Source organism: Trichechus manatus, unplaced genomic scaffold (assembly GCF_000243295.1).
Source record: "Trichechus manatus latirostris isolate Lorelei unplaced genomic scaffold, TriManLat1.0 scaffold00210, whole genome shotgun sequence".
Classification (NCBI taxonomy): domain Eukaryota; kingdom Metazoa; phylum Chordata; class Mammalia; order Sirenia; family Trichechidae; genus Trichechus; species Trichechus manatus.
This window is the reverse complement of record NW_004444146.1, coordinates 2,259,774-2,285,565: the sequence shown is the minus strand read 5'-3', so window position 1 is coordinate 2,285,565 and position 25,792 is coordinate 2,259,774. Positions and strand designations below refer to the sequence as shown.

General features: G+C 39.7%; 1 protein-coding gene and 1 pseudogene across 1 annotated transcript in view; one reads left to right on the top strand and one right to left on the bottom strand.

The window, feature by feature from the left end:
• Window positions 1-9,770: 9,770 nt before the first annotated feature.
• On the top strand, window positions 9,771-9,994 carry LOC111822780 (protein CEBPZOS-like; annotated as a pseudogene).
• A 12,056-nt stretch (window positions 9,995-22,050) lies between these two features.
• LATS2 (large tumor suppressor kinase 2) overlaps window positions 22,051-25,792 on the bottom strand; it is a 115,009-nt gene continuing 111,267 nt past the window's right edge. The window contains exon 10 of the mRNA XM_004388409.3: window positions 22,051-24,652. Coding sequence (XP_004388466.1) covers window positions 24,158-24,652 — 495 coding nt within the window. The 3' untranslated portion in view covers window positions 22,051-24,157. The remainder of the gene's footprint in view (window positions 24,653-25,792) is intronic.

The window sequence follows — 25,792 nt, the reverse complement described above, 5'->3', positions numbered from 1 at the left end:
TGATTATTTCCTTTAATGTAAGAGTCAGCTATTTCAGTAACTAATACCTTAATAAATTAATGAAACTTCATAGGTAAACTATGCTGTATATTGCTAGTAAAACAATTTGTGGTCAGTAAGAGTCCATATAGCACTGTCTTGATGACAAATTATAGTAATTACTGACTTATCCTAAAACATAGCTCTAGTCTGAACTTTGGAGTTTCTGTTGTAACTGCACATAGATAATTCTTTTAAAAGAGCACAATGCCTAAGGCAAAATGTTTTTACTAATTAATCTAGATCATTGTTTGACTTAAAGGTGACCTTTAGAAACCAATTTTCTCAAAGCTCAAGGTTCAAAGAATATCTCTGGGCGATAGCTTGGGTGAGTCAACTCAACCTTCAAGGAACCAAGAAATTTGAATTCCATGAGGATTAAACTCAGATCCTTACCCAAAAAAGCTCTGAAATAGATACTACTGTTATCTCCATTTTACAGATAACAAAACTGAGGCTCAGAAAGTTTAAGAAATGTGCCCAAGGTCATATTTAATAAGGGCTGGAGTCCTTTGTCTGACTCCAGAGTGGAAGAGCCATTAACAGTTATTAATTTTCATTCATTTATTCAGCAAACATTTTGCAAGTGCCTACTATGTGAAAAGTGGTTGCAGCAGTACATTGACAGGGAACTGCCAGAAACTCAAGCCGGATTCAGAAGAGGACGTGGAACAAGGGATATCATTACTGATGTCAGATGGATCCTGGCTGAAAGCAGAGAATACCAGAAAGATGTTTACTCATGCTTTATCGACTATGCAAAAGTATTTGACTCTGTGGATCATAACAAATTATGGGAAACATTGCAAAGAATGAGAATTCCAGAACACTTAGCTGTGCTCATGCAGAACTTATAGATAGACCAAAAGACAGTCGTTCAAACAGAACAAGGGGGATACTGTGTGGTTTAAAATCAGGAAAGGTGTGCATCAGGATTCTTGTATCCTTTCACCATACTTAATTTGTATGCTGAGCAAATAATCTGAGAAGCTGGACTATATGAAGAACGCGGCATCAGGATTGGGGGAAGATTCATTAACAACCTACGATATGCAGATAACACAACCTTGCTTGCTGAAAGTAAAGAGGACTTGAAATACTTATTGATGAAGATCATAGACTACAGCCTTCAGTGTGGATTACACCTTATCATAAAGAAAACAAAAATCTTCACAACTGGACAAATAAGCAACATCATGATAAACGGAGATAAGATTGAAGTTGTCAAGAATTTCATTTTACTTGGATCCACAATCAACGCCCAGGGAAGCAGCCATCAAGAAATCAAACAGTGCATTGCATTGGGCAAATCTTCTGCAAAAGACCTCTTTAAAGTATTAAAAAGTAAAGATGTCACTTTGAGGACTAAGTTGCACCTGACCCAAGCCATGGTGTTTTCAGTCACCTCATATGCAGGTAAAAGCTGGACAATGAATAAAGAAAACTGAAGAAGAATTGATGCCTTTGAATTATGGTGTTGGCAAAGAATATTGAATATACCATGGACTGCCAGAAAAACGAACAAATCTGTCTTGGAAGGAATGCTCCTTAGAAGCAAGGATACTTTGGACATGTTATCAGGAAGGATCAGTCCCTGGAGAAGGACATCATGCTTGGTAGAGTACAGGGTCAGTGAAAAAGAAGACGACCCTCAACAAAGATGGATTGACACAGTGGCTGCAACAATGAGCTCAAGCATAACAACAATTGTGAAGATGGCGCAAGATCAGGTACTGTTTCGTTCCGTTGTACACAGGGTCGCTATGAGTCGGAAATGACTCGACGGCACCTAACAACAACTACGTGAACAACAACTATGTGCCACACTGCTTGGCCCTGAGATACAAGAAAAATATAACTCAATCCCTGCCCCCAAGAAACTCATAGTCTAGTGGGAGCCACAGGCTTGTGCACAAATTACTACTGTTGTTGTTGTTAGGTGCCATCAAGTAGGTTCTGACTGATAGCAACCCTCTGCACAAAAGAACGAAATACTGCCCTGTCCTGCGCCATCCTCACAATCATTGCTATGTTTCAGCCCATTGTTGCAGCCACTGTGTCAATCTATCTCATTGAAGGTCTTCCTCTTTTTCACTGACACTCTACTTTACCAAGCATGATGTCCTTCTCTAGGGACTGGTCCCTCCTGATAACATGTCCAAAATACGTAAGACCATAGTCTCACCATCGCTTGCTTCTAAGGACCACTCTGGTTGTACTTCTTGCAAGACAGATTTGTTCTTTCTTCTGGCAGTCCATGGTATATTCAACGTTGTTCACCACACCATAATTCAAATGCATCAATTCTTCTTTGGTCTTCCTTATTCATTGTCCAGTTTTCACATGTATATGAGGAGATTGAAAATACCATGGCTTGGTTCAGGCACACCTTAGTCCTCAAAGTGACAACTTTGATTTTTAACACTTTAAAGAAGTCTTTTGAAGCAGGTTTACCCACTGCAGTACATCATTTCATTTCCTGACTGCTGCTTCCAAGGGCGTTAATTGTGGATCCAAGTAAAATCCTCAACAACTTCAATCTTTTCTCCATTTGTCATGATGTTGCTTAGTGCCCCAGTTGTGAGGATTTTTGTTTTCTTTATGTTGAGGGGTAATCCATACTGAAGGCTCTAGTCTTTGATCATCAGTAAGTGCTTCAAGTCCTCTTCACTTTCAGCAAACAAGGTTGTGTCATCTGCATATTGTAAGTTATGAATGAGTCTTCCCCCAATCCTGATGTTGCATTCTTCTTCATATATTCCAGCTTCTCAGATTATTTACTCAGCATACAGATTGAATAAGTATGGTGAAAGGATACAACTCTTTCTTTATTTTAAACCACATAGTGTCTCCTTGTTCTGTTTGAACGACTGCCTCTTGATCTATGTACAGGTTCTGCATGAGCACAACTAAGTGTTCTGGAATTCCCATTCTTTGCAATGTTATCCATAATTTGTTATGATCCACACAGTCCAATGTCTTTGCATCATCAATAAAATATAGGTAAACATCTTTCAGCTATTCTCTGCTTTCAGCCATGATCCATCTGACATCAGCAATGATATCCCTTGTTCCACATCCTCTTCTGGATCTGGCTTAAATTTCTGGCAATTCCCTGTCAATGTACTGTTGCAACCAGTTTTGAATTATCTTCAGCAAAATTTCATTTATATGTGATGTTAATGATATTGTTCAATCATTTCCACATTCTGTTGGATCACCTTTTTTTGGAATGGGCACAGATATGGATCTCTTCCAGTTGGTTAGCCAGGGAGCTGTCTTCCAAATTTCTTGACATGGACAGTAAGCATTTCCAGCTTTGCGTCCATTTGTTGAAACATCTCAATTGCTCTTCTGTCAATTCCTGCAGCCATGTTTTTCACCAATGCCTTCAGTGCAGCTTGGACTATAAGATAAAATGTAAGATCAAAAAGTTCCCAGGGGGACCAAAAGAGAGGTGGGGTGGCAATCTTAATACCAGAAAAAATAGACTTTAAGACAAAATCTGTTAGAAGAGAGAAAGAGGGACATTATATAATGATATAAGTGTCAATTCATCAAGGAGATTTAACAATATAAGTATGTATTCACCTAATACCAGAGGACCTAAATACATAAAGCAAACACTGATAGAATTGAAGGGGGAAATAGATGGCACTACAATAATAGTTGGAGACTTCACTACACCACTTTAAATATTGGACAAAATATCTAGAAAGAAGATCAACAAGGAAGCAGAGGACCTAAATGACACTATAAGGAAACTAGATTTAACAGACATATATAGAACACTTCACCAAACAACAGCACAATATACATTCTACTCCAGTGCACATAAATTATTTTCCAGGATATACCACATGTTAGGTCACAAAGCAAGTCTTGTAAATTTAAAAAGATTGAAATACAAAGTAGTTTCTCTGAACACAACAGAGTGAAGCTAAAAATCAATAGCAGAAAGAAAAAACATATAGAAATTAAAAAATATGCTATTATACTATCAATGGCTCAAGAAAGAAATCAAGAGAGCAATCACAAATTACTTGGAGTCAAATGAATGAAAGCAAAACATACCAAAACTTATGGGAGGAAGCAAAGGCAGTACTCAGAGGGAAACTTATAGCAAGAAATGTCTACATGAAAAAAGAAGAAAGATCTCAAATCAACAGCCTAACTCTAGAACTTGAGGGACTACAAAAAGAAGAGCAAGCTAAGCCCAAACCTACCAGAAGACAGTAAATAAGAAAGATCAGAGCAGAAATAAATAAAATAGAAAAATAATACAGAATCAACAAAACCAGAAGCTGATCTTTGAAAAGATCAATAAAGTTGACAAACCATTAGTTAGACTAACAAAGAAAAAAGAAAAGATGCAAATAACCAAAATAAATGAAAGAGGAGACATTACAGCTGACCTGATAAAAATAAAGAGAATTATGACAGACTATTATGAAAAACTATCCAGCAACAAACTGGATAACCTAGATGAAATGGACAAATTCTTAGAAGCACACATTCTACCTGTCTTAGGCTGGGTTCTATAGAGAAGCAAAATCAGTGAAGTATATATATAAATACATATAAACCAAAACAAACCAAATCTGTTGCCATCGAGTTGATTCCAACTCATAGCGACCCTATAGGACAGAGTAGAAGTGTCCCATAGGGTTTCCAAGGCTGAAGTCTTTATTGAAGCAGACTGCCACATCTTTCTCCCATAGAGCACCTGCGTTTAAACTGCTGACCTTTTGGTTAGCAGCTGAGCACTTAACCGCTGTGCCACCAGGGCTCATATGTACATATTAAAAAAAAAAACAAACCAAACCCATTGCCATCGAGTTGATTCCCACTCATAGACGACCCTATAGGACAGAGTAGAACCGCCCCATAGAGTTTGAATCTACCAGGCGGTGGATTCAAACTGGTAGATTAAACTGCTGGTAGATTCAAACTGCTGACCTTTTGGTGAGCAGACATAGCTCTTAACCACTACACCACCAGGGTTTCATATAGAGAGATTTATTTAAAGAAAATGACTCATGCAATTGTGGAGTCTAGTAAGTCCCAAATCCGCGAATCAGGCCGCTGATCTTCTCCATGGTTGCAGGGGCTGAAGAACCCAAAAATCTACAGGTCAGATGGCAGGCTGCTGGCTCACATCCCAAGAACCAGAGGTTGGAAGATGACAAGACAAATGTAGGATCGAGAGAGAGTTTTGCCAGAACATCTATATATGTTGGATTCACATCAGATCACAAAATGGAGGATGATTACAAAATGTCTGCCAAACCACTGAGAATCATGGCCTAACCAAGTTGACACATAACATTAACCATCACACTACCCAGACTGACTCAAGAGGACACGGAAAATCTCAGCAGATGCATAACAAGTGAAGAGATTGAATCAGTGATCAAAATCTCCCCACCCTCCACCCCACCCCCCACCGACAAAAAAAAGTCCTTGTTGGTGAGGATGTGGGGAAATTGGAGCCCTTATTCATTGCTGGTGGGAATGCAAAATGGTACAGCCATTGTGGAAAACAGCGTGGCGCTTCCTCAAAAAACTAAAAATAGAACTATCATATGGCCTGTGTCATGGATTGAATTGTGTCCCCCAAAAATGTGTCAACTTGGTTAGGCCATGATTTCCAGTATTGTGTGGTTGTCCTCCATTTTGTGATTGATGTAATTTTCCTGTGTTTTAAATCCTAATCTCTACCTGTGGTTAATAAGGCAATATTAGATTACGTTACAGAATATTAGGGTGGAAGGTAACACCTTTACTTAGGTCACATCCATAATCCAATGTAAAGGGAGTTTTTCTGGGGTGTGGCCTGTACCACATTTTATCTTACAAGAGATGACTAAGACAAACCAGCAATTCTACCCTTAGGTATTGTCTTAGTTATCTAGTGCTCCTATAACAGAAATATCACAAGTGGAAGGCTTTAACAAACAAAAATTTATTCTCTCACAGTCTCAGAGGCTAGAAGTCCAAATTCAGGGTGCCAGCTCCAGGGGAAGGCTTTATCTCTCTGCTGGCTCTGGAAGAAGGTCCTTGTCATCAATCTTCCCCTGGTCTAGGAGCTTCTTAGCACAGGGACCCCAGGTGCAAAGAACACACTCTGCTCCTGCCTCTTATTTCTTGGTAGTAGGAGATCCCTCTCCTCTCTACTCAATTCTTTTATATCTCAAAAGATAGTGACTCAAGATACAAGCTAATCCTGTAGATTGAGTCCTGCCTCATTGACATAACTGCCTCTAATCCTGCCTCATAAACATCATAGAGATTAGGATTTACAACACATAGGATAATCACATCACATCACAAAATGATGGACAACCACACAATACTGGGAATCATGGCCTAGCCAAGTTGATACACATTTTTGGGAGAAACAATGTAATCTATAACATTCCACCCTTTGGCCCCACAAAATTCATGTCCTTGCCACATGTAAAACACATTCACCCCATCATATCATCCCAAAAGTCTTAAATCACCACCAATGACCACCCTGACAAGGAACACAACAGAGAGTCCCTGATGGAGCAGGAGAAAGGTGAGCTGCAGAACTCAAATTCTAGTAAAAAGACCAGACTTAATGGTCTGACTGAGACTGGAGGAGCCCTGGAAAGCATGGCCTCCGGATTCTCTATCAGCCCAGAACTAAAACAATTTCCGAGGCCAACTGTTCAGACAAAGGTTGGACGAGACTGTGGGACATAAAATGATACTCAAGAAGAGTGTGCTTCTTAACTCAAGTAGATATATGAGACTAAATGGGCAGCTTCTGTCCAGAGGTGAGATGAGAAGGTAGAGAGGGTTAGGAGCTGGATGAATGGACATCGGAAATCAGGGATGGAAAGGAGGAGTGTGCTGCCACAGTATAGGGAGAGCAATTAGGGTCACATAACAATGTATGTCTAAATTTTTGTATAAGAGACTAACTTGAAATGTAAACTTCCATTTAAACTACAACAATAAACAGAATAATACCAAAAAAAGTCTTAAATCACCTCCAAGTCCAAAATCCCATCTTCTGCAGAATTCCTCAACATCTGTGAAATCTAGAGTACAAGTTATCTACTTCCAAAGTACAATGGTGGAACAGCCACAAGCTACACATTTCCTTTACAAATGGGAAAAATTGGAGGGAAAGGAAGGATAATAGGCACCAAGCAAGTCAGCAGAACACATTACATTAGCTCTCAAGGCTTCAAAATAATACTTTGTTCTCTGAGACCATTTAGGCAATGGCCCTGCCCTCCAGACTCTGGGTGTTGGCTACACTCTCTGGACTCTTGGTGGAGATCCCTCAGCCCCGGGCTTCAGCTCCACCTTCCAGGTCCACTGGAACGGCAACGCTGGTCCCTCACATTTGGGCAACCCCATTCTCCTAGTCAATCTGAGTGTTGACCCTACCCCCTTGGCCCAGGCAGGCCTTTTCTTCTGCCCCTTGAGCATGGAAGCCCTGCCTCCTCAGCTTTGGGCAGCTTGTGTCTTCAGCTTCTGCTTTCTGGTTCATTGGCCTCTCAGCCCCTTGGGCAGTTGGGCTGGCCCAGCATCTGCCCTGCTTGAGCAAGTGTTCTGAAGCTTTTTAGCTCTACCAGTAAGTGCCCAGAGGCACTCCATTCCATCAGTAAGCCTAGGTGCAAAGGAGGTCAGCTCTCTTGCTCCATGGGTCGGCTCCTGTGTCGTCTAGCACCAGTCTCCTTGTTCTGCTGCTGCCATTTCTCTGCTGCTGCTTCTCTCTTTCTAAGCTGTCTCTGGTGTTACAGCTCTCCCACTGCCTTCTGAGTCCTCACCAGAATTGCTTTTGACGTCCATAATTCCACCAACAGTCTCTCCAAGGCAATCTAGGCTTTTACTATCAGGCACTTAAAAACTCTTCTAACCTCTACGCATTACTCAATTCCAGAACCACTAGATATCTGTTAGAGCAGCACCTCACTACCAAATTCTGTCTTAATTATCTAGTGCTGCTATAACAGAAATACCACAAATGGATGGCTTTAACAAACAGAAGTTTGTCCTCCCACAGTTTAGGAGGCTAGAAGTCTGAATTCCGGGTACCAGTTCCAGGGAAATTCTTTCTTTCTCTGTCAGCTCTGGGGGAAGGTCCTTGTCATCAATCTTCCCCTAGTCTAGGAGCTTCTCAGCACAGGGACCCTGGGTCTAAAGGACACCCTCCACTCCAAGCTTTTATTTCTTGGTGGTAAGAGGTCCCTCTACTCTCTGCTCACTTCTCTCTTTTATAGCTCAAAAGAGATTGACTCAAGACATAACCTAATCATGTAGATTGAGTCCTGCCTCATTAACATAACTGTCTCTAATCCTGCCTCATTAACATAATAGAGGTAGGATTTACAACACATAGGAAAATCATATCAGATCACAAAATGGTGGACAACCACCATTTGCCTAACTAAGTTGACACAAATTTGGGGGGGACACAATTCAATTCAGAACAGCAGGGTTGCACAGCCAATTATTGTAATTGCTGTCAAAAAGTTGTACACCCATAAAAAGTTGAACTGGCAAAAGTTGTGTGGTATATATATTTACAACAATGACAACAAAAGAAAAAGAGTAGCTGCTGATGCTGCTTATGTACAGCCAAACACCTCATGGGATTTGGTTCTTTGGTTTGGAGGTTTAGGGTCATGGTTTCATGGGACATTCCAGTTAATTGGCTTAATAACATGTTTAGTGCTTCTTTTCTACTTCCTAGTTCATTGCATAATGCCTGGGGTTTTAAAAGCTTGCAAGTGGCCATCCAATGTTCAACAACTGGTCTTGAGCAACAGAGGAAGGAGAGTCAGGAATAGGAATAGAAGGAGGATATGGAATGTGTGGCTGATTGCCTCCATGAACAACTGCCTCCTTTGCCATGAGGCCAGAAGGACCGGATGGTGCCCAGCTACAATTACTGAACATTTGATCAAAGATTCCATAGAAGAATCCTAAGAAATAGCGGGAAAATGCAGAACAGAACTTCAAATTCCCATGGACTCCAGACTTTCTGGAGCTATGGAGGGTGGATGAACCCCTGAAACTATTGCCCTGAGATCATTTTTAAACCTTACACCAAAAATATCCCCTGAAGTTATCTTAAAACCAAACAGTAGTATAGGTTAACTAGTAAAGAATGCCTGCCTTGAGCATTAGGCTTTCTAAGAACTATCTATATGGGATAAAATTGACAACAGCAATTCAAAAGATTAGATAGGAAAATTAGGGGGCAGTAAATGTATGTTAATGAGGGAGGAACAACTCAGAATATGAGGGTGAGAATGGTTGGACAACTTGAAGAATGTAATCAATGTCACTAAATTGTACATGTAGAAAATTTTGCTCTGTTTTGCTGTGTATATTTTCAGCAACAACAAAATTAAAAAAAATAAAAAAACTAAATTCCCGCACCAGATGGCTTCACTGGGGAATTCTACTAAACATTTACAGAAGAATTGATATCAATCCTCTTTAAATTCTTCGGAAAGATAGAGAAGGAAGGAATAATCCCTAATTCATTCTGTGAAGCAAACATAGCCTTGATAACAAAACCAGACAAAGACACCACAAGAAAAGAGGACTATAGGTCAATATTCATTGAGAATATAGATACAAAAATCCTCAACAAAACACTAGCAAACAGAATTCAACAGCATATTAAAAAGATCAGGCAGACCCTCTTCCCATGTGCATGCTTTAGGAGGGCTTGTACTATGGAACCACTGGCAAAAAAGCTCTTTAAAGGAGTTTTAGTAGCTGAACTTATGGGCATTTTTGGAGCCTATTTTTTGTTTAATAAAATGAACACAAGCCAAGATTTCAGACAATGAACAAGAAATTTCCCTTCTTGGAAGTTTATTACAAATCCATTGAACAATCTGGAATGTATGGAATCAGAGAGCAAGATCAAGAAAAATGGTTAAACAGCAAAAATTAGGACCAGTCATCATGTTCAGCCTCCCATTTAAACTGTTTGAGACCTTTGGAAGAAAGAGAAGAAAGATGAGCCCACAACACTGTACACTACTGGTGGTTCCACAGAACATCTGACTGAATGGGAACTCCTGGCCTGCCATAGCCTGCAGCTTGTTTCCCACCCACTACACAAAAGCCACAGTTTGTTGCTTTCTTCTGTATCATTTTTTATCATCCCAGATTCATGCTTTACAAGTAAAAGACTATGAAAGGAAAGGAATAAATGCCCTAAAGATATTTTTACCCTGAACACTTGTACTGGTGAAAAAGTAGAAACCAGTAACTATCAATATCTGAAATAATTAAAATGTCTTTACTTGGCATACTCATACTGCCTTTAAAAAGGCAGTAGGCAGTTTAAGTACTTTTTCTTTTTTTTAAAAATTGTGCTTTAGATGAAGTTTTACAGAGCAAATTAGTTTCTCATTACACAATCAATACACATATTGTTTTCTGACATTGGTTGCCAACCCCTGTCTAAGCAGTTTTTAATCCTACATTCTGCCCAGATTGTAAGCTACTATAAAAAAAGAAAAAAAAAGGTCCTCCAAGAATATTTACATCTTCAGAAGTTCTAAGTCAAGGCTATTTTGAAACCTCAATGAGAAATTCAAGGTAAAAAAAAAAAAAAATCAGACACCATACCAAGTGGAATTTATTACACGAATGCAAGAATGTTTCAAAATTAGAAAATCAATCAACTAATACACCACATCAATAAAACAAAGGAAAGAACTACATGATCACCTCTATGGATACAGAAAAAGGATTTGATAAAACCCAAAACCCTTTCTTGATCAAAATCCTCAATAAGATTGGAATAGAAGGAAAGTTCCTCAATATGATTCAGGGCATGTATGAAAAGCCAACAGCCAACATTATACTTAATGGAGAAAGACTGAGATCTTTCTCCTTGAAATGGGGAACAATACCAGGGTGCCCACTCTCACCACTTCTATTCAATATTGTATTAGAAGTCCTAGCCAGAGCAATAAGATAAGAAAAAGAAATAAAATTATCCAGATTGGAAAAGAAGAAGTAAAATTATTCCTGTTTGTGGATGACATGATCCTATATATAGAAAATCCCAAAGAGTCTACAAGAAAGCTTCTAGAGCTAATAGAGAAATTTAGCAAAGTTGCAGGATACATAGTCAACAAACAAAAATCAGTTGGGTTTCTACACAGCAGCAATGAGAAATCTCAAAGGGAAATTAGGGAAACAATTCCATTTATAATAACATCTAAGAGAATCAAATACCTAGGAATAAGTTTCACCATGGATGTGAAAGACTTATACAATGAAAATTATAGAACAGTGCTGAAAGAGATTAAAGAAGACTCAAATAAATGGAAAGATGTTCCATGTTCATGGATTGAAAGACTTAATAATTTTAAGATGTCAATACTACTCAAAGCGATCTATAGATTCAGTGCAATCCTGATCAAAACCCCAACAGCCTTCTTTACAGAAATAGAAAAACCAATCCTTAAGTTTATATGGAAAGACAAGAGGCCATGAATAGCTAAAGCAATGTTGAAAGAGAAAGACAAAGTATGAGGATTCATACTTCATGATTTTAAAACATATCATACAGCTACAACAATCAAAATAGCCTGGTACTGGTCGCTATGAGTCGGAATCAACTCGACAGCAACAGGTTTTTTTGGGGGGAGGGGTGTAACAATAGACATAGAGAGCAATGGAATAGAATTGAGAGCCCAGAAATAAACCCACACGTCTATGGTCATCTGATTTTTGACAAGGGTGCTAAGTCCATTCAATGAGGAAAGAAGGGTATCTTCAATAAATGGTGCTGCAAAAATTGAATTTCTCATGCAGAAAAATGAAACAAGATACATGCCTCACACCACACACAAAAACAAATTAAAAATGGGTTAAAGACCTAAAGGTGAAAACTAAAACCACAAAATTCTTAGAAGAAAAAGCAGGCGCAACGCTGTTGGGCCTAGCTGTTAACAAAGGATTATCTAATATAATAACAAAAGCACAAACAGCAAAAGACAAAATATAAATGGGACCTCATAAAAATTAAAAACTTTTGTTCATCAAAATGCTTTACAAAAAAACTGAAAAGACAAGCTACCAACTGAGAGAATATCTTCAGAAACCATGTATCCAATGTCATGGACTGAATTGTCCCCTCAAAATATGTGTCAACTTGTCTCATCGTTATTCCCAGTATTGTGTGGTTGTCCTCCATTTTGTGATCTGATGTAATTATCCTCCATTTTGTGATATGTTGTAAATCTAACCTATTTATGTTAATGAGGCAGGATTAGATCATGTTAATGAGGATTAGATTATGTTTGTTATGTTAATAAGGCAGGATTAGGGTGTATCTTGAGTCAATCTCTTTTGAGATATAAACGAAATTTAACAAGCAAGCGAGAGAGCAGAGATGGGGGAAGAGAGGTGCCAAGCCACATGAAGATCTCCCAGGAGTAGCACTCCAAAGAGACAAGGACCGTCCTCCAGAACTGACAGACAGAAAGCCTTCCCTGAGAGCCTGCACCATGAATTAAGACTTCCAGCTTCCTAAACTGTGAGAAAATAAATTTCTGTTTGTTAAAGCACTTGTGGTGTTTCTGTCATAGCAGCACTAGATAACTAAGACATCCAATAAGAACCTAATAACCAAACTATATATAAGACTTCTACAACAACAAAAACACAAACAACCCAATCATAAAATGGGCAAAGGACTTGAATAGACATTTCACCAAAGAGTACATTCAAATGGCCACCAAACACATGAAAACATGCTCAATGTTATTAGCCATCAGAGAGATGCAATCAAAACTACAATGAGAAACCATTTGACTCCCACTAGGATGGCTAAGATTAAAAAAATAACACCCTAGAAAATAACAAAGGTTGGCGAGGATGTGGGGAAATTGGAACCCTTATCCATTGCTGTGCGAATGCAAAATGATACAGCCGTGGAAAACAGCCTCAAAAAACTAAAAATAGAACTACTATAAAAACCAAACACTAAACCCACTGTTGTCAAGTTGATTCCAACTCATAGTGACCCTACAGGACTAAGTAGAACTGCTCCCTAGGGTTTCCAAGGCTGTAAATCTTTATGGAAGCAGACTGCCACATCTTTCTCCCATGGAGTGGCTGGTGGGTTTGAACTGCTGACCTTTTGTTTAGTAGCCAAGCACTTTAACCGCTGTGCCACCAGGCATTCTTAGAACTACTATAACCAAAACCAAACCCGTTGCCATCGAGTCCAACTCATCGCAACCCTATAGGACAGAGTAGAACTGCCCAATATGGTTTACAAGGAGCAGCTGGTGGATTGTAACTGCTGACCTTTTGCTTACTAGTCGTAGCTCTTCACCACTGTGCCACTAGGGCTCCACATGTAGCCTAGCAATTCCACTCCTACATATATACCCAAAAGATTTGAAAGCAGAGACACAAACAGATACTTGTACACCAATGTTCATTCCAGCACTGTTCACAATAGCCAAAAAGTGGAAATAACCTAAATTTTCATCAGTGGATGAATGGATTAACAAAATGTGGTACATACATACAATGCAATCCTACTCAGCCAGTGTGATGGTTAACATTGCACATCAATTTAGCTGGGCCATGATTCTCAGTGTTTATATATGATCACTCCCATGATGGAATCTGCTGTGAGTAGCCAGTCAGTTGAAAGGGAGTTTCCTTGGTGGTGTGGCCTGCATCAAAATATAAGCAGACATTCTGGCTTTTTGCTCACTCTGGATCCTGTGGTTGCCTCCTGTTCATCTGACCTCCAGTTCTTGGGACTTGAGTGAACAGCTTACTACCGATCTTGGGATTTGTTGATCTTCACAGCCTGTGAGCAAGAGCCCTGCTTTCCAACCTGCCGATCTTGGGTTCGCCAGCCCCTGTGGCTACGTGAATTGGGAGAAGCCTCTAACCTAACCCACAGACTTGCGACGTTCCAGCCTCTACAATCGGGTGAGCTGTTTCTTTAATATAAATCTCTCTCTATATATATTTATATGCTTTACTGGTTTTGCTTCTCTAGGGAACCCAGCCTAAGACATTTGGTACCAAGAGTGGGTTGCTCCTCTAACAGATACCTAAAATGTGGAAGTGGTTTTTGAAACTAAATGGATAGAGGACTGGCAGCAGCAGAGAAGCAGCAGTGGCAGAGGACTGGTAGTGGCAGAAGACTGACAGCAGCAGAACCAGGAGACCAGCACCACACGGTGCTGGAGCCGACCCACGGAGCAAGAGAGCTGAGTGCCTGTGCACAGGCAGCTTCCTGGCAGAGTGGGGTGCCTCCAGGCACTTATTGGTGCAGCTAGGCTTGCCGACCCATGGAGCGAGGGAGCTGAGTGCCTGTGCGCAGGAGGCTTCCTGGTGGAGTGGGGTGCCTCCAGGCACTTATTGGTGGAGCTATAGAGCTTTAAAACACTTGTCCCAGCAGGGCAGATGCGGGCGTGAGGCCCAAGGGCCGAGAGCCCACAGGAAGCAGAAGCTGAAGAGACAAGGAACACAGGAAGCCGAGCTGCCTCAGTCTCAAAAGGTATGGCCTCGACCTCAGGGGTTTCAAAGGGTGGAGCCATGGCCTTTGGTGTTTCTAAGGGTGGAGTTGCCACTTAGGACTAGGAGAATGGTGTGCCTAAAGCTAAGGGAGCAGAGTTGCTGTCCCAGTGGGCCTGGAAGGCGGAGCTGAATCCCAGGGCTGAGGGGCCTCCACTCAGAATCTGGAGGGCAGGGCTGTTGTGTAAATGGTCTCAGAGAACAGAGGATTATTTTTAAGCCTTCAGGGCTAATGTAATGTGTTCTGCTGACTTGCTTGGTGCCTGTTATGCCTTCTTTCCCTGAAATTTCTCCCATTTGTAATGGAAATATCTAGCTTGTGCCTGTTCTGCCATTGTACTTTTGTAAGCAGGTAACTTGTATTCTAGATTTCACAGACGAAGAGGAATTTTTGGATTTTGGACTTGGGATGAATGTTTTGCATGTTGTAAGGATGTGATATTTTTGGGGTCCAAAGGGTGGAATGTCATGGATTGAATTGTGTCCCCCCAAAATATCTGTCAACTTGGCTAGGTAATGATTTCCAATATTGTATGATTATCTACCATTTTATCATCTGATGTGATTTCTCCATGTATTGTAAATGCTATCACTATGATGTAATTAGGTGGATTAGTGACAGTTATGTTGATGAGGTCTACAAGATTAGGTAGTGTCTTAAGCCAATCTCTTTTGAGAAATAAAAGAGAGAAGCGAGCAGAGACCCACGGGGACCTCACAGCACCAAGAAAGCAGTGCTGGGAGCAAAGTGTGTCCTTTGGACCTGAGGTTCCTGTGCTGAGATGCTCCCAGACCATGGGAAGACTGATGACAAGGACCTTCCTCCAGAGCCGACAGAGAAAGCCTTCCCCTGGAACTGATGCCCTGAATTTGGACTTGTAGCCTACTGCACTGTGAGAGAATAAATTCTCTTTGTTAAAGCCATCCACTTGTGGTGTTTCTGTTATAGCAGCACTAGATAACTAAGACAGCCAGTAAGAGAAATGAAGTCTTGATACATGCTACAATATGAATGGAGCTTAAAGACATTATAACCCATTGCCGTCGAGTTAGTTCCGTTGAATGGATCCATCCTCACAGTCATTGTTATGCTTGAGCCCATTGTTCTAGTCACGGTGTTAATCCATCTCATTGAGGGTCTTCCTATTTTTCACCTACCCTGTTTCAGTTTATGGTGATGGAAAAATCACATTAAGGGTAGGGTCACACAGCTGATTAATGTAACTGCTATCAATAAGTTGTACACCTGTAAAAAGTTGAATTGATAAAAGTTGTGTGATATATATACAACAATGATCAAAAAAAAAAAAAAAAGAGTAGCTGCTGAGTTTGCTTTCATGGGATTTGGTTCCCTGGTTTTGAGGTTTAAGGTCATGGTTTGATGGGGCATCCCAGTTAATTGGCCTAATATTATGTTTTGTGCTTCCAATCTACCTCCTAGCCCATTCTGTAGTGCCTGGGGTCTTAAAAGCTTGTAAGCAGCCATTCAAGGTACAACAATTTGTCTTTTTTTACCTGGAGCAAAAGTGGAAGAAGAAGAGTCAGGAATAGGAGGAAACTGAATGTGTGGCTAATTGCCTCCATGAATAACTATCCCCTTTGCCATGAGACCAGAAGAACTGGATGGTGCCCAGCTACCATTACTGAACATTTTGATATAAGATTCTATAGAAGAATCCTGATCAAAAGGGGGAAATGTAGAACAGAATTTCAAATTCTTATAGATTCCAACATTTCTGGAGCCATGGAGCCTGGATGAACACCTGAAAATATTGCCCTCAGATAATCTTTAAACCTGAAACCAAAAATATCCCCTGAAGTCTTCTTAAAACAAAACAATAGTTTAGCTTAACTGGTAAAAAATGTCTGCCTTGAGGCTTGTGCTCTTTTAAGATCTATGTGAGATTAAATTGACAACAGCAACTTGAAAGATTACATAGGAAATTCAGGGGGCAGTAAGATTATGTTAATAGTGGAGGAACAACTAGGGAAAGGAGGGTGAGAATGGCTGGACAACTCAAAAAATGTAATCAATGTCACCAAATTCAATAATTATATGTAGAAATTATTGAATTGGTGTATGTTCCACTATGTATATTCTCAATGACAACAAAAATAAATTATTAAAAAAGAAACAACAACAACAACAACAAAAAAAATGGTTCCCAGGAAGCACATGGAAGGTGGGAGTAAAGAGCTGGTCCTGCTCTCCTGTAATCTCTTACACTGCTCACAGCTTTGGTTTGAAGACTCTGAATTTTAAAGACAGATTAGCTGTAGACTCAGCCTCCTTCTCTCCATCTGAAGAACAGCACCTGTCAAGTCTAGGTGCGGCACAGCAGGGCTTTGCCCTGGCTCCTCGGGTACATGAAGAAACCCAGCTGTGGCCTTTATTCTTGGCTTCTTTGGGCACCTATTTATTTAAGATTATTATTTGTATAGCATCGTGTTAGGCACCAGATGATGGAAATGGTTTGGGGAGAAAACAAATGAGTGTAACACATAGCCCTTGCTCTAAAGTTAACAAAAAAGTTGAATGCCTATTGTGTGCTAGGCAATGGGAATTCAATGGAGCGTAAGACATGTTCATGTTAACAAAAGTCATTAAACACTCAGACATGGCTGTGGCAGCAGGCTTATCAGTTTTCCAATTCTTGCCTATTCTGTAATATTCTTTGGACTCGGGCAGACATGGCTCTAGCAGCATGCTTGTCCGCTTCCCACTTCTGCCCTTTTGAATATATGCCGAATAAAACTTTCTTTTTGCTTAAAAAAAAAAAAATCATTAAACACAAAAAATAGTTAAGATGGATCTTAGATCTGAAAGGCTGCTAGAAGAAAACACAGAATTTCTTCATGACCTTAAAGCAGGCAAAGATTTCTTAAATAGAACACAGAAATACACTAACCATGAAAGAAATAAATAATTGGGCCTCATTAAAATTAAAAGCTTCTGCTCTTCAAAAGACACCATTAAGAAAAGGGCAGAAGATATTCTCAATACACACATCTGACAAAGGATTTGTAACCAAATAGCATGCCTGTAATGCAACACCTTGAATTTTCCATCTTAAGCATGATCTCATTATTTCCCATTATGGAAGATGGGAATTTAACTCTTTTTAAGCCCCCTGCCCCCTACATATGCATGCCTTTCCTGTTCCCCCTTCTTCCTAATAAAGGCCATAATTTAGTGAAATCAAAATTTAGTATTTTATTATTATGACTATGCAAATACCATTCCTAACTGAACCATATAGTAAACTATAATTACTTTTATTTTTCTGCACAACCTTTAGATTTTCCTGGAGTTAATAATTTTTTTTCACTTGCTTAGTTTTCTATGAACTTATTCCAAATCCAACTGCAAACTCTTCACGTATCATGGAATTACTACTCAGCAATAAAAAGAATGAACTATTGATACGCACAACAATCTGGATGAATCTACAGAGAATTATGTGGAGTGAAATGTCAGTTCCCAAAGGTTGCGTACTGTGTGATCCTGTTTATATAACACTCTTGAAATGACAGTTTATAGAAATGGAGAATAGATTAGTGGTTTCCAGGAGTTAAAGAGGGGGTAGTAGGGGGTTGGGATATGGGTGTGGTTATAAAAGGGCAACATGAGGGATTCCCGTGGTGATTGAACTGTTCTGTGTCTTGACTCTACCAATGTCAATATCCTGGCTGTGATACTGTACTATAGTTTGCCCCAGGATGGAACACACTCGGAGTCTCACTCATACTTGACTTAGATGATTGACAAGATATTTTGGACTTAAAGTTGATGCTGGAATGAGTTAAGATTTCTGTGGATGATGTGATAGGGTGAATGTATTATGCAGGTGGGAAGAACATGAATTTAGGGGGCCAAAGGGCAGAATGTTATACATTGAATTGTGTTCCTTCTAAATACATGCTGAAATCCTAACCCCTGTATCTGTAAATATGACCCTGCTTGAAAATAGGGGTTTTCATTGGTATGTTAATTGGGCAATACCCGAGGTTAGGCTGGGTCTTAAACCTATTAACTTCTGAGTTATAAAAAGAGCAGATTAGACACAGAGACACACAAAGGAGGAAGACAGACAACATGTTAGGTCTACAAGCAAAGGAACGGTAAGAAATGCCAAGAATCGCTGGGAGACACCAGGAACTAGGAAAGAGGCTCACAGAAGGAATTGACCTGGCCAAGACCCTGATTAGACTTTCAGCCTCCAGAACTCTGAGAAAATAAATTTGTTCTTTCAAGTCACCCACTTGTGGTATTGCTGTTATGACAGCACTAGGTAATTAAGACACTCACCTAGGCACAGGCAGACCTATACAACCACAGGCTTCTGCCTTGTTTTTTCTTCCAACTTTCCCAGGAAGGTGTTTGAGAAGTCTGGAGCTGTGTCTCACTCAGTTTCTCCCCATGGCAAAGGGGATTGGAGAGAGCACACCCATCAACTAACTAGTTCTTCTTAGAAGAAATAACCATCATTTCTAATGACCTGTTTCAGAGAGGCAGTGGAATGTTTGAACCTAGTTGAATTCATGTAGCCAATCCAGGCTAACTTTCTCTCCTTAGTAATAGGCCACGTGTATTTTCATTCCAGTGTCGAGTAATAAAAGTTTTCTGCCTTTTTAAGGTGAATAGCTCATTTTGACCATTAAATTCAGGCTGCCACTTTTGGAAATGGAAAATTCCCTTGCTAAGGAAAAAGTCCTTCATTGCTGGAAAGGGATATAATGGTTGGCTAGCAACACTCACATAGCAGTACTACTTACAAATATGAACTGAATAGTAAAGAACTTTTTGGTGATGCTGAATTTTGCCATTGGAAGTAAAAAATTAGGTAAGTACTTACTGAAGATTTTAACTTGGTTTATACATCTTATCTGGAGGAAGTAGAATGAACTCCATTTCAAAAATCTGCAACTGAAAAAGTTAAGCTCACAGGAGGTTAAGGGAAAACACACCATGCTGGCTGATGTTTTTGTCTTTATGAACTGCACGTAGATTTAGCAAAGGACACAAAACATGCAAGTGCGAAGAATGAAACTTGGAAGGAATGTAATGAGTTACTTCTCCCAGCAACAGACTCTAATCACATCCCACAATGACCACAAATATGTTGAAGGCAGGCCTGGCTGTGCCCTTGTGATGCTCTGAGCAGAGTATTCATCTTCCAAGGAATCTTTCAAAAACACCAAAGAATTTTCTGTTCTCAGTAATCTGTTACCTGGCCACTAGCCCAATTAAACAGTTCACTTGGGCTGACCAGGAAGAGAAGATGAATGGAAATATTTTGGGATTCTCTAAGGCAGGCCTCAGGCAGTAACACTCAAAATAATGTGTAAAATTAGGGTCATTACTCTAAAAAATTGTCTCAGCTATCTTACATCTTTAAAATAAATTCAGTTGGAGATTAAGCATACATGAAGATGCTCACCTTCTTTCAAAATAGTGGAATATAAAGTAAAATCACATCAAGATACCATTTTTTTCATCAATGGGTGAAGATCAAAAAGGTTAATACATTGTGTGATTGGCCAGGCTGTAGGTAAGTGTCCCCATGTAGTGCTACTGGTAGCATATATTGGCACAATATTCATTGGCAGGTCTAATCTCTGATTTTACCTTATTTACAACTAGTAAGTTATGTTACTCTTTCATGGATGCTGGAAGACAAGAAACTCTTGAATCAGAGATACAGGACTTTACTACAGCACAGTAAGCAAATAAGCATTACCATATTTGCATCTGTTCCTTTTGTCCCCAAGTCCAGCAGGGACAACATAAAAGGCCCAGATGTTTGCTGTATAGATACAGTGGGTTCTTGTTGCAACTGAGGAATGCTGAGCTTGGGGGAAATTAACCTGTTTGATAGCAAGCAGTAAGCATGCTTGCTCTTTGGCCAGGGACCCAGAGAAACATTACCTCATCCCTCAAGGTTGTTCCTGGCAAACCCAACTTTGAGAAATGGCCAGGTTGAGTGGTCAGGGCCTGCATTCTTGGCATACCTTGCAAAATGTGTAGGGGAGAACCATGGAGGAGTGTCTCCCAACACTATGCTGGGCAATTTGGCAATGTTTATAAAAGTTGTGAATACTTGCCTTCTGACCTAGATTCCTACATATTTTCCTATGCCAAAATAATGTTTGTAGGTTATTTATTCCAGCATTGCTTATAATAGCCAAAAATCAGAAACAACTGAAATGTCCATCAATATGGGACTGACTTGATTATGAAACACCCTCACAATGGAATACTATGCAGTAGTAATAAAGAATGAAGAATTTCTCTATGTGCTGATATACAGATGGCCAAGGTACACTAAGGGAAGAAAAAGGATGCAGAAAAACATGAATACTCTCCCATTTGTATAAAAGAGAGAAAAAAAAAGGTATATTTTCTTATACTGTGTATGCACAGACTCTTCATTTCTAGTATCATCTGTTGTCTGTGGAGAGATGAATGACCAGGTAATGGAATAAGCCAAACCAAACCAAACCACACCCATTGCCGTCAAGTTGATTCTGACTCATAGCAACCCTTCAGAACAGAGTACAACTGTCCCATAGGGATTCCAAGGAGTGGCTGGTGGATTCAAACTGCCGACCTTTTGGTTAGCAGCCATAGCTCTTAACCACTGCGCGGCCAGGGCTCCAAGGGTAATGGAATAGATTTTTTTTGTATATCCCTTTATACATTTTGATTTTTAAGCCATGTGCTTGTACCTATGCAAAACACTAACCCAAAGTAAAACAAGCTTATTTTTTTCCCGAATTTCTTAATACCACCCATTTTAAGGCAAAGGTTGGGGTACTGCACTTACCCTCTCAGTTTAACTTTCTCCTGCAGGGAAATTAGCTATTATTTATGATGTATTTTATAACCCACCCACAATGTATACAGTGGAGCCCTGGTGGTACAGTGGTTAAGAGCTCAGCTGTTAACCGAAAGGCCAGGAGTTTGAATCCCACCAGCTGCTCCTTGAAAACCCCATGTGCAGTTCTACTCTGTCCTATAGGGTCACTATGAGTTGGAATCGACTTGATGGCAAGAGGTTTGGTTTGGTATACATACAGTAGCCTCCCCCCATCTGTGGTTTCATTTTCCTCAGTTTCAGTTACCCTTGGTCAACCGCCACTGGAAAATGTCAAATAAGTAGGTAGCATGATGAAATCTCATGCTGTCCTGCTCTGTCATTCTATTAGTTATATTGTTAATCTCTTACTGAGCCTAATTTATAAATCAAACTTTATCACAGATACATATGTATAGGAAAAATCATGTATCTATAGGATCTGGCATTATCCCTGGTTTCAGGCATCCATGGGAGGTCTTGGAACATATCCCCTGAGGATAAGGGGACTACTGTATCTGATATCCTATTTAATCCATTCAACATTAATGACTAACGAGGTATATTTTGTCTCCATTTTACACAAGAGAGACTGGGTCGCAGAACCACAGCCTGATTTGGACTTTGTGTGTCTGACGTGAAAGCCTGTTTTTCTGACATCCCCAGGGCCTTCGTCAGACAGAACTGTGTCTGGGGAGAGTCTTCTCCCCTCCCCTCTTGTCATGGTGGCTCCTTCAGTAAGTAGTTCACAGACCCAGCTATATGTGCATCACTGGACAGCTGGTGGGAGTTGTAACATGTCGATAAAAGCAAGAACTTACAAATCCCAATAAAACATGACACCAACTAAAGTATTTGGATTCAAAATTTTAATAATAAATTGTGCCAGTAGAAGCTCTTCAAAGGCAATGGTATATCAATAAATAATAGTTAAATTGAGTTCCTGAGAAAGAACCTACCACATGAAAGTACGTCAGAGCGCTGTAAATAACAAAATGGCGTTACTATAAAATAGCAAAATACTGACATTCACGATACAAGCACAGCAGACTTCAGAATATGCCATTCATACAAATGTAAACAAGTACACAGGAATCATTTTTTTTTTTAAGTTTAGACATTGATAAATTTGTAAGTGTTGTTGCCTAGATAGGTACTAAATAATGGATACATTACACAATAAACTTCAAAGAAAATTATGTGGAATAATATAATGAAAAATATGATGCATCAGATTTTTTAAAAAGCAAGAAAAATTGAACGTTTTACTCAAATATAAATCACTTTAAATAGGATTCATACTAATTTGAAATAAGGAATATTTTGTGTTTATGTAGTTATATATACACCTCTACTTCTAAGAAAATATGTATGGCTTACTCATTTTTGTATTCCATTGTCACTATGAATAATCCTTGCTTTTTTACAAAGATTGGAAAAATGTATTTAAAAACAAAAAACAAGATCTGACGAACTTCAATGCACACCAAAAGAATGTGAAGGAGACATAAGATTACTAAATCTCATTGTGATAACATCTCATTGTGGTAACACCTCAGTTGCTTAAGACAACAGGTGGATACCTTTCACTTTAACCTTTCAGTGTGGACAGTCTGCTGGTGAAAAAACAAAGCAGTACGGGCATAGCTACTGACAGAATTCTACACATTAGCTATCCCAAAAATGAAGAGTATACTGACTAGAGAAATGGACATAGTTTCATAATTAACTTAAACATTTTTGGCATCCCTAAATTAATCCCTTTTGATGTGTACAATTTTAGTATGTGATAGATGTTTAACTCCCCAAAGAATTCAATCACACCCCAAGACACACAAAAAAATCGCTTCTCATACACATCTGCATTTCTTAACAAAACAATAAGGGATACAATCATAGCAAGGAAATCACCCACACTATACATTATTAACACACTGTCTAGAACACCTCACTTAAAGATACTTGATAAAAACATATTCACAGGACCTGCTGTGAATGGCAAGATATGGTAATTTTATTATAGAAAAAAACTGCTCATGCAGCATTCTCCACACACCAGACATCTAAAACCACAGCCACATAATCGTCTTGCTCACACTTCCTACTGTACTAGAATATGCAAAAAGCAAACAAAAAGCAGCCTTTAACATTATATCACAATTTTGAAATGTGGGAAAAAATATAAAATAAAAACCACTGTGTAAAATAAAATGGTATCAGTAACATCAGAGCAGTGTTTTTTTGTTTTGTTTTTTAAATTATTGCACAGAGATTTTATCACATGTTCTTCAGTTTTTATGTCTTTTCCTAAATGTGAATAAGAGCTATGGATAAAATACAAATGTAGAAAGTAACAGCAGCATGATTTGTCAAAGTTAATCCCTATAATTTAGTAAGAAAAAATGGATATAAACAAAATAAGTGCTCTTTTAAACTGTACTAAGTTTTGAAAAATATTGTTTTAATGTGGTGAAGGTCCTTAAAAGCCAATACAAAGGTAATATTGACCCTATCAACCAGATCTACAATGAAGATCTGCTAGACTCGGGTCTTTTTAAAGTTTTGATTTGGTTGGTTCTTTGTTGTTAAAGGCCAGTATTCACATGTAGCATCAATAGACTAACTCACAACCTTCCTAGCCAGCCTGTTCCGGGTATGCCTGCGAGGAAGTGGCTTCTGAGGACGCGAAGCGTCTACACGTACACGGGCTGGCAGCCCTCAGTCTGGTCCCCGACAGCTGCGTTTTCTCCATCTGCACTCTCAGACTGATTGCCTTCTGCTCCTGAAGGTTTAGGGCATCGGAAGGGGTAGCCATTGTCATCAAAGAACCTTCGGAAGGTGAACTCATAGAAGGCGTGCTCAGGATGTTTGTTGTTGGCAGAGGTGAGCGTGTCCCATGCCTTGGTGCTGTCTTCACTGGCCTCGTCCCATGGGCCTTCCTCATCCACGGGGTCGAAGTTGGAGGTGTCCATGGGATGGCTGATCTTGGGCACATAGGGCGCGGGCTGCTTACGGATGTCGCTGGAGAAGTCGATGGTACTGAAGAATGGGTGGGCCTTGAGCTCGTCGGCCCCAGCCCTGCCTAGCCGGCTATCGGCAGCACAGCACAGCCTGGTGATGAGGTCCCGGGCCTCAGGGCTCAGTTTGACCTGGGCTGGGATGTGGAGTGTGCTCTCCCAGTTTATCACCTGGAGGGACAGAGAACAATGCCTGAGTGCCTCTGCACATGCAGGGCCAACCTAGGGTGGTTTTGGGCCTCTATGTGATAACATGTTAACTTTAGGTAGTCTTAGTTTCCTAATGGGAGAACAGTTAGAATAGAATTAGAAGCAGCAGTTGTTGATTTGAGAAGCTATAAAAAGTCACTCTATTCACCTGGAGCAACAGAGGATGAAAGAGAGTCAGTAATAGGAGGAAGATATAGAATGTGTGGCTAATTGCCTCCATGAATAACTGCCACCTCCTTTGCCACGAGACCAGTAGAACTGGATGGTGCCTGGCTACCATTAGTGAACATTTTGATCAAAAATTCCATAGAAGAATCCTGATCAAAAGGTGGAAAATGCAGAACAGAATGTCAAATTCTCCTGGACTCCAGACTTTCTGAAGCCATGGAAAATGGATGAACATCTGAAACTATGCCCTGATAATCTTAAAACCTTAAATCTTTAAACCTTAAACCAAAAATATTCTCTGAAGTCTTCTTAAAACCAAACAACAGTTTAGCTTAACTGATAAAAAATGTCTGCCTTGAGCATTATACTCGTTTAAGAACTATCTATATGGGATCAAACTGACAACAGCAACTTGGAAAATTAGATAGGAACCTTAGGGTGCAGTGAATTTATGTTAATGAGAAAGGAACAACTCTGAAAAGGAGGATGAGAATCGTTGCACAACTGGAAGAATGTAAGCAATGTCATCAAATTGTACATGAAAAAACTGAATTGGTAGATGTTTTGGTGTGTATAGTCTCAACAAAATCAACAAAATAAAATTTAGGTTAAAAAAAAGTCACTCTACTTTTGGTAGGTGGTTCGCAGTCTGAGGCACAGGATGACAAAGCCAAATACAGACAAAAAGATACTGATTTTCTTCTATCATAAACATTGTTTAACAAAATAACTTTGAGCTTTCTACAAAAATGACAGTACTGATCCCTCTATGAGTTGTTTCTTTAGCTATGGCAATGGGTTTTTGTTTAACCATCACCACAGCTCTCATTCAAGATTCACCGTGGCTGAGAGATGGTCAATTGTTTTTTTTTAAACTGCAACTTCACGGACAGGAAGAATGAAGATGACTGGCCCTATGGCCTTGGCCTCATG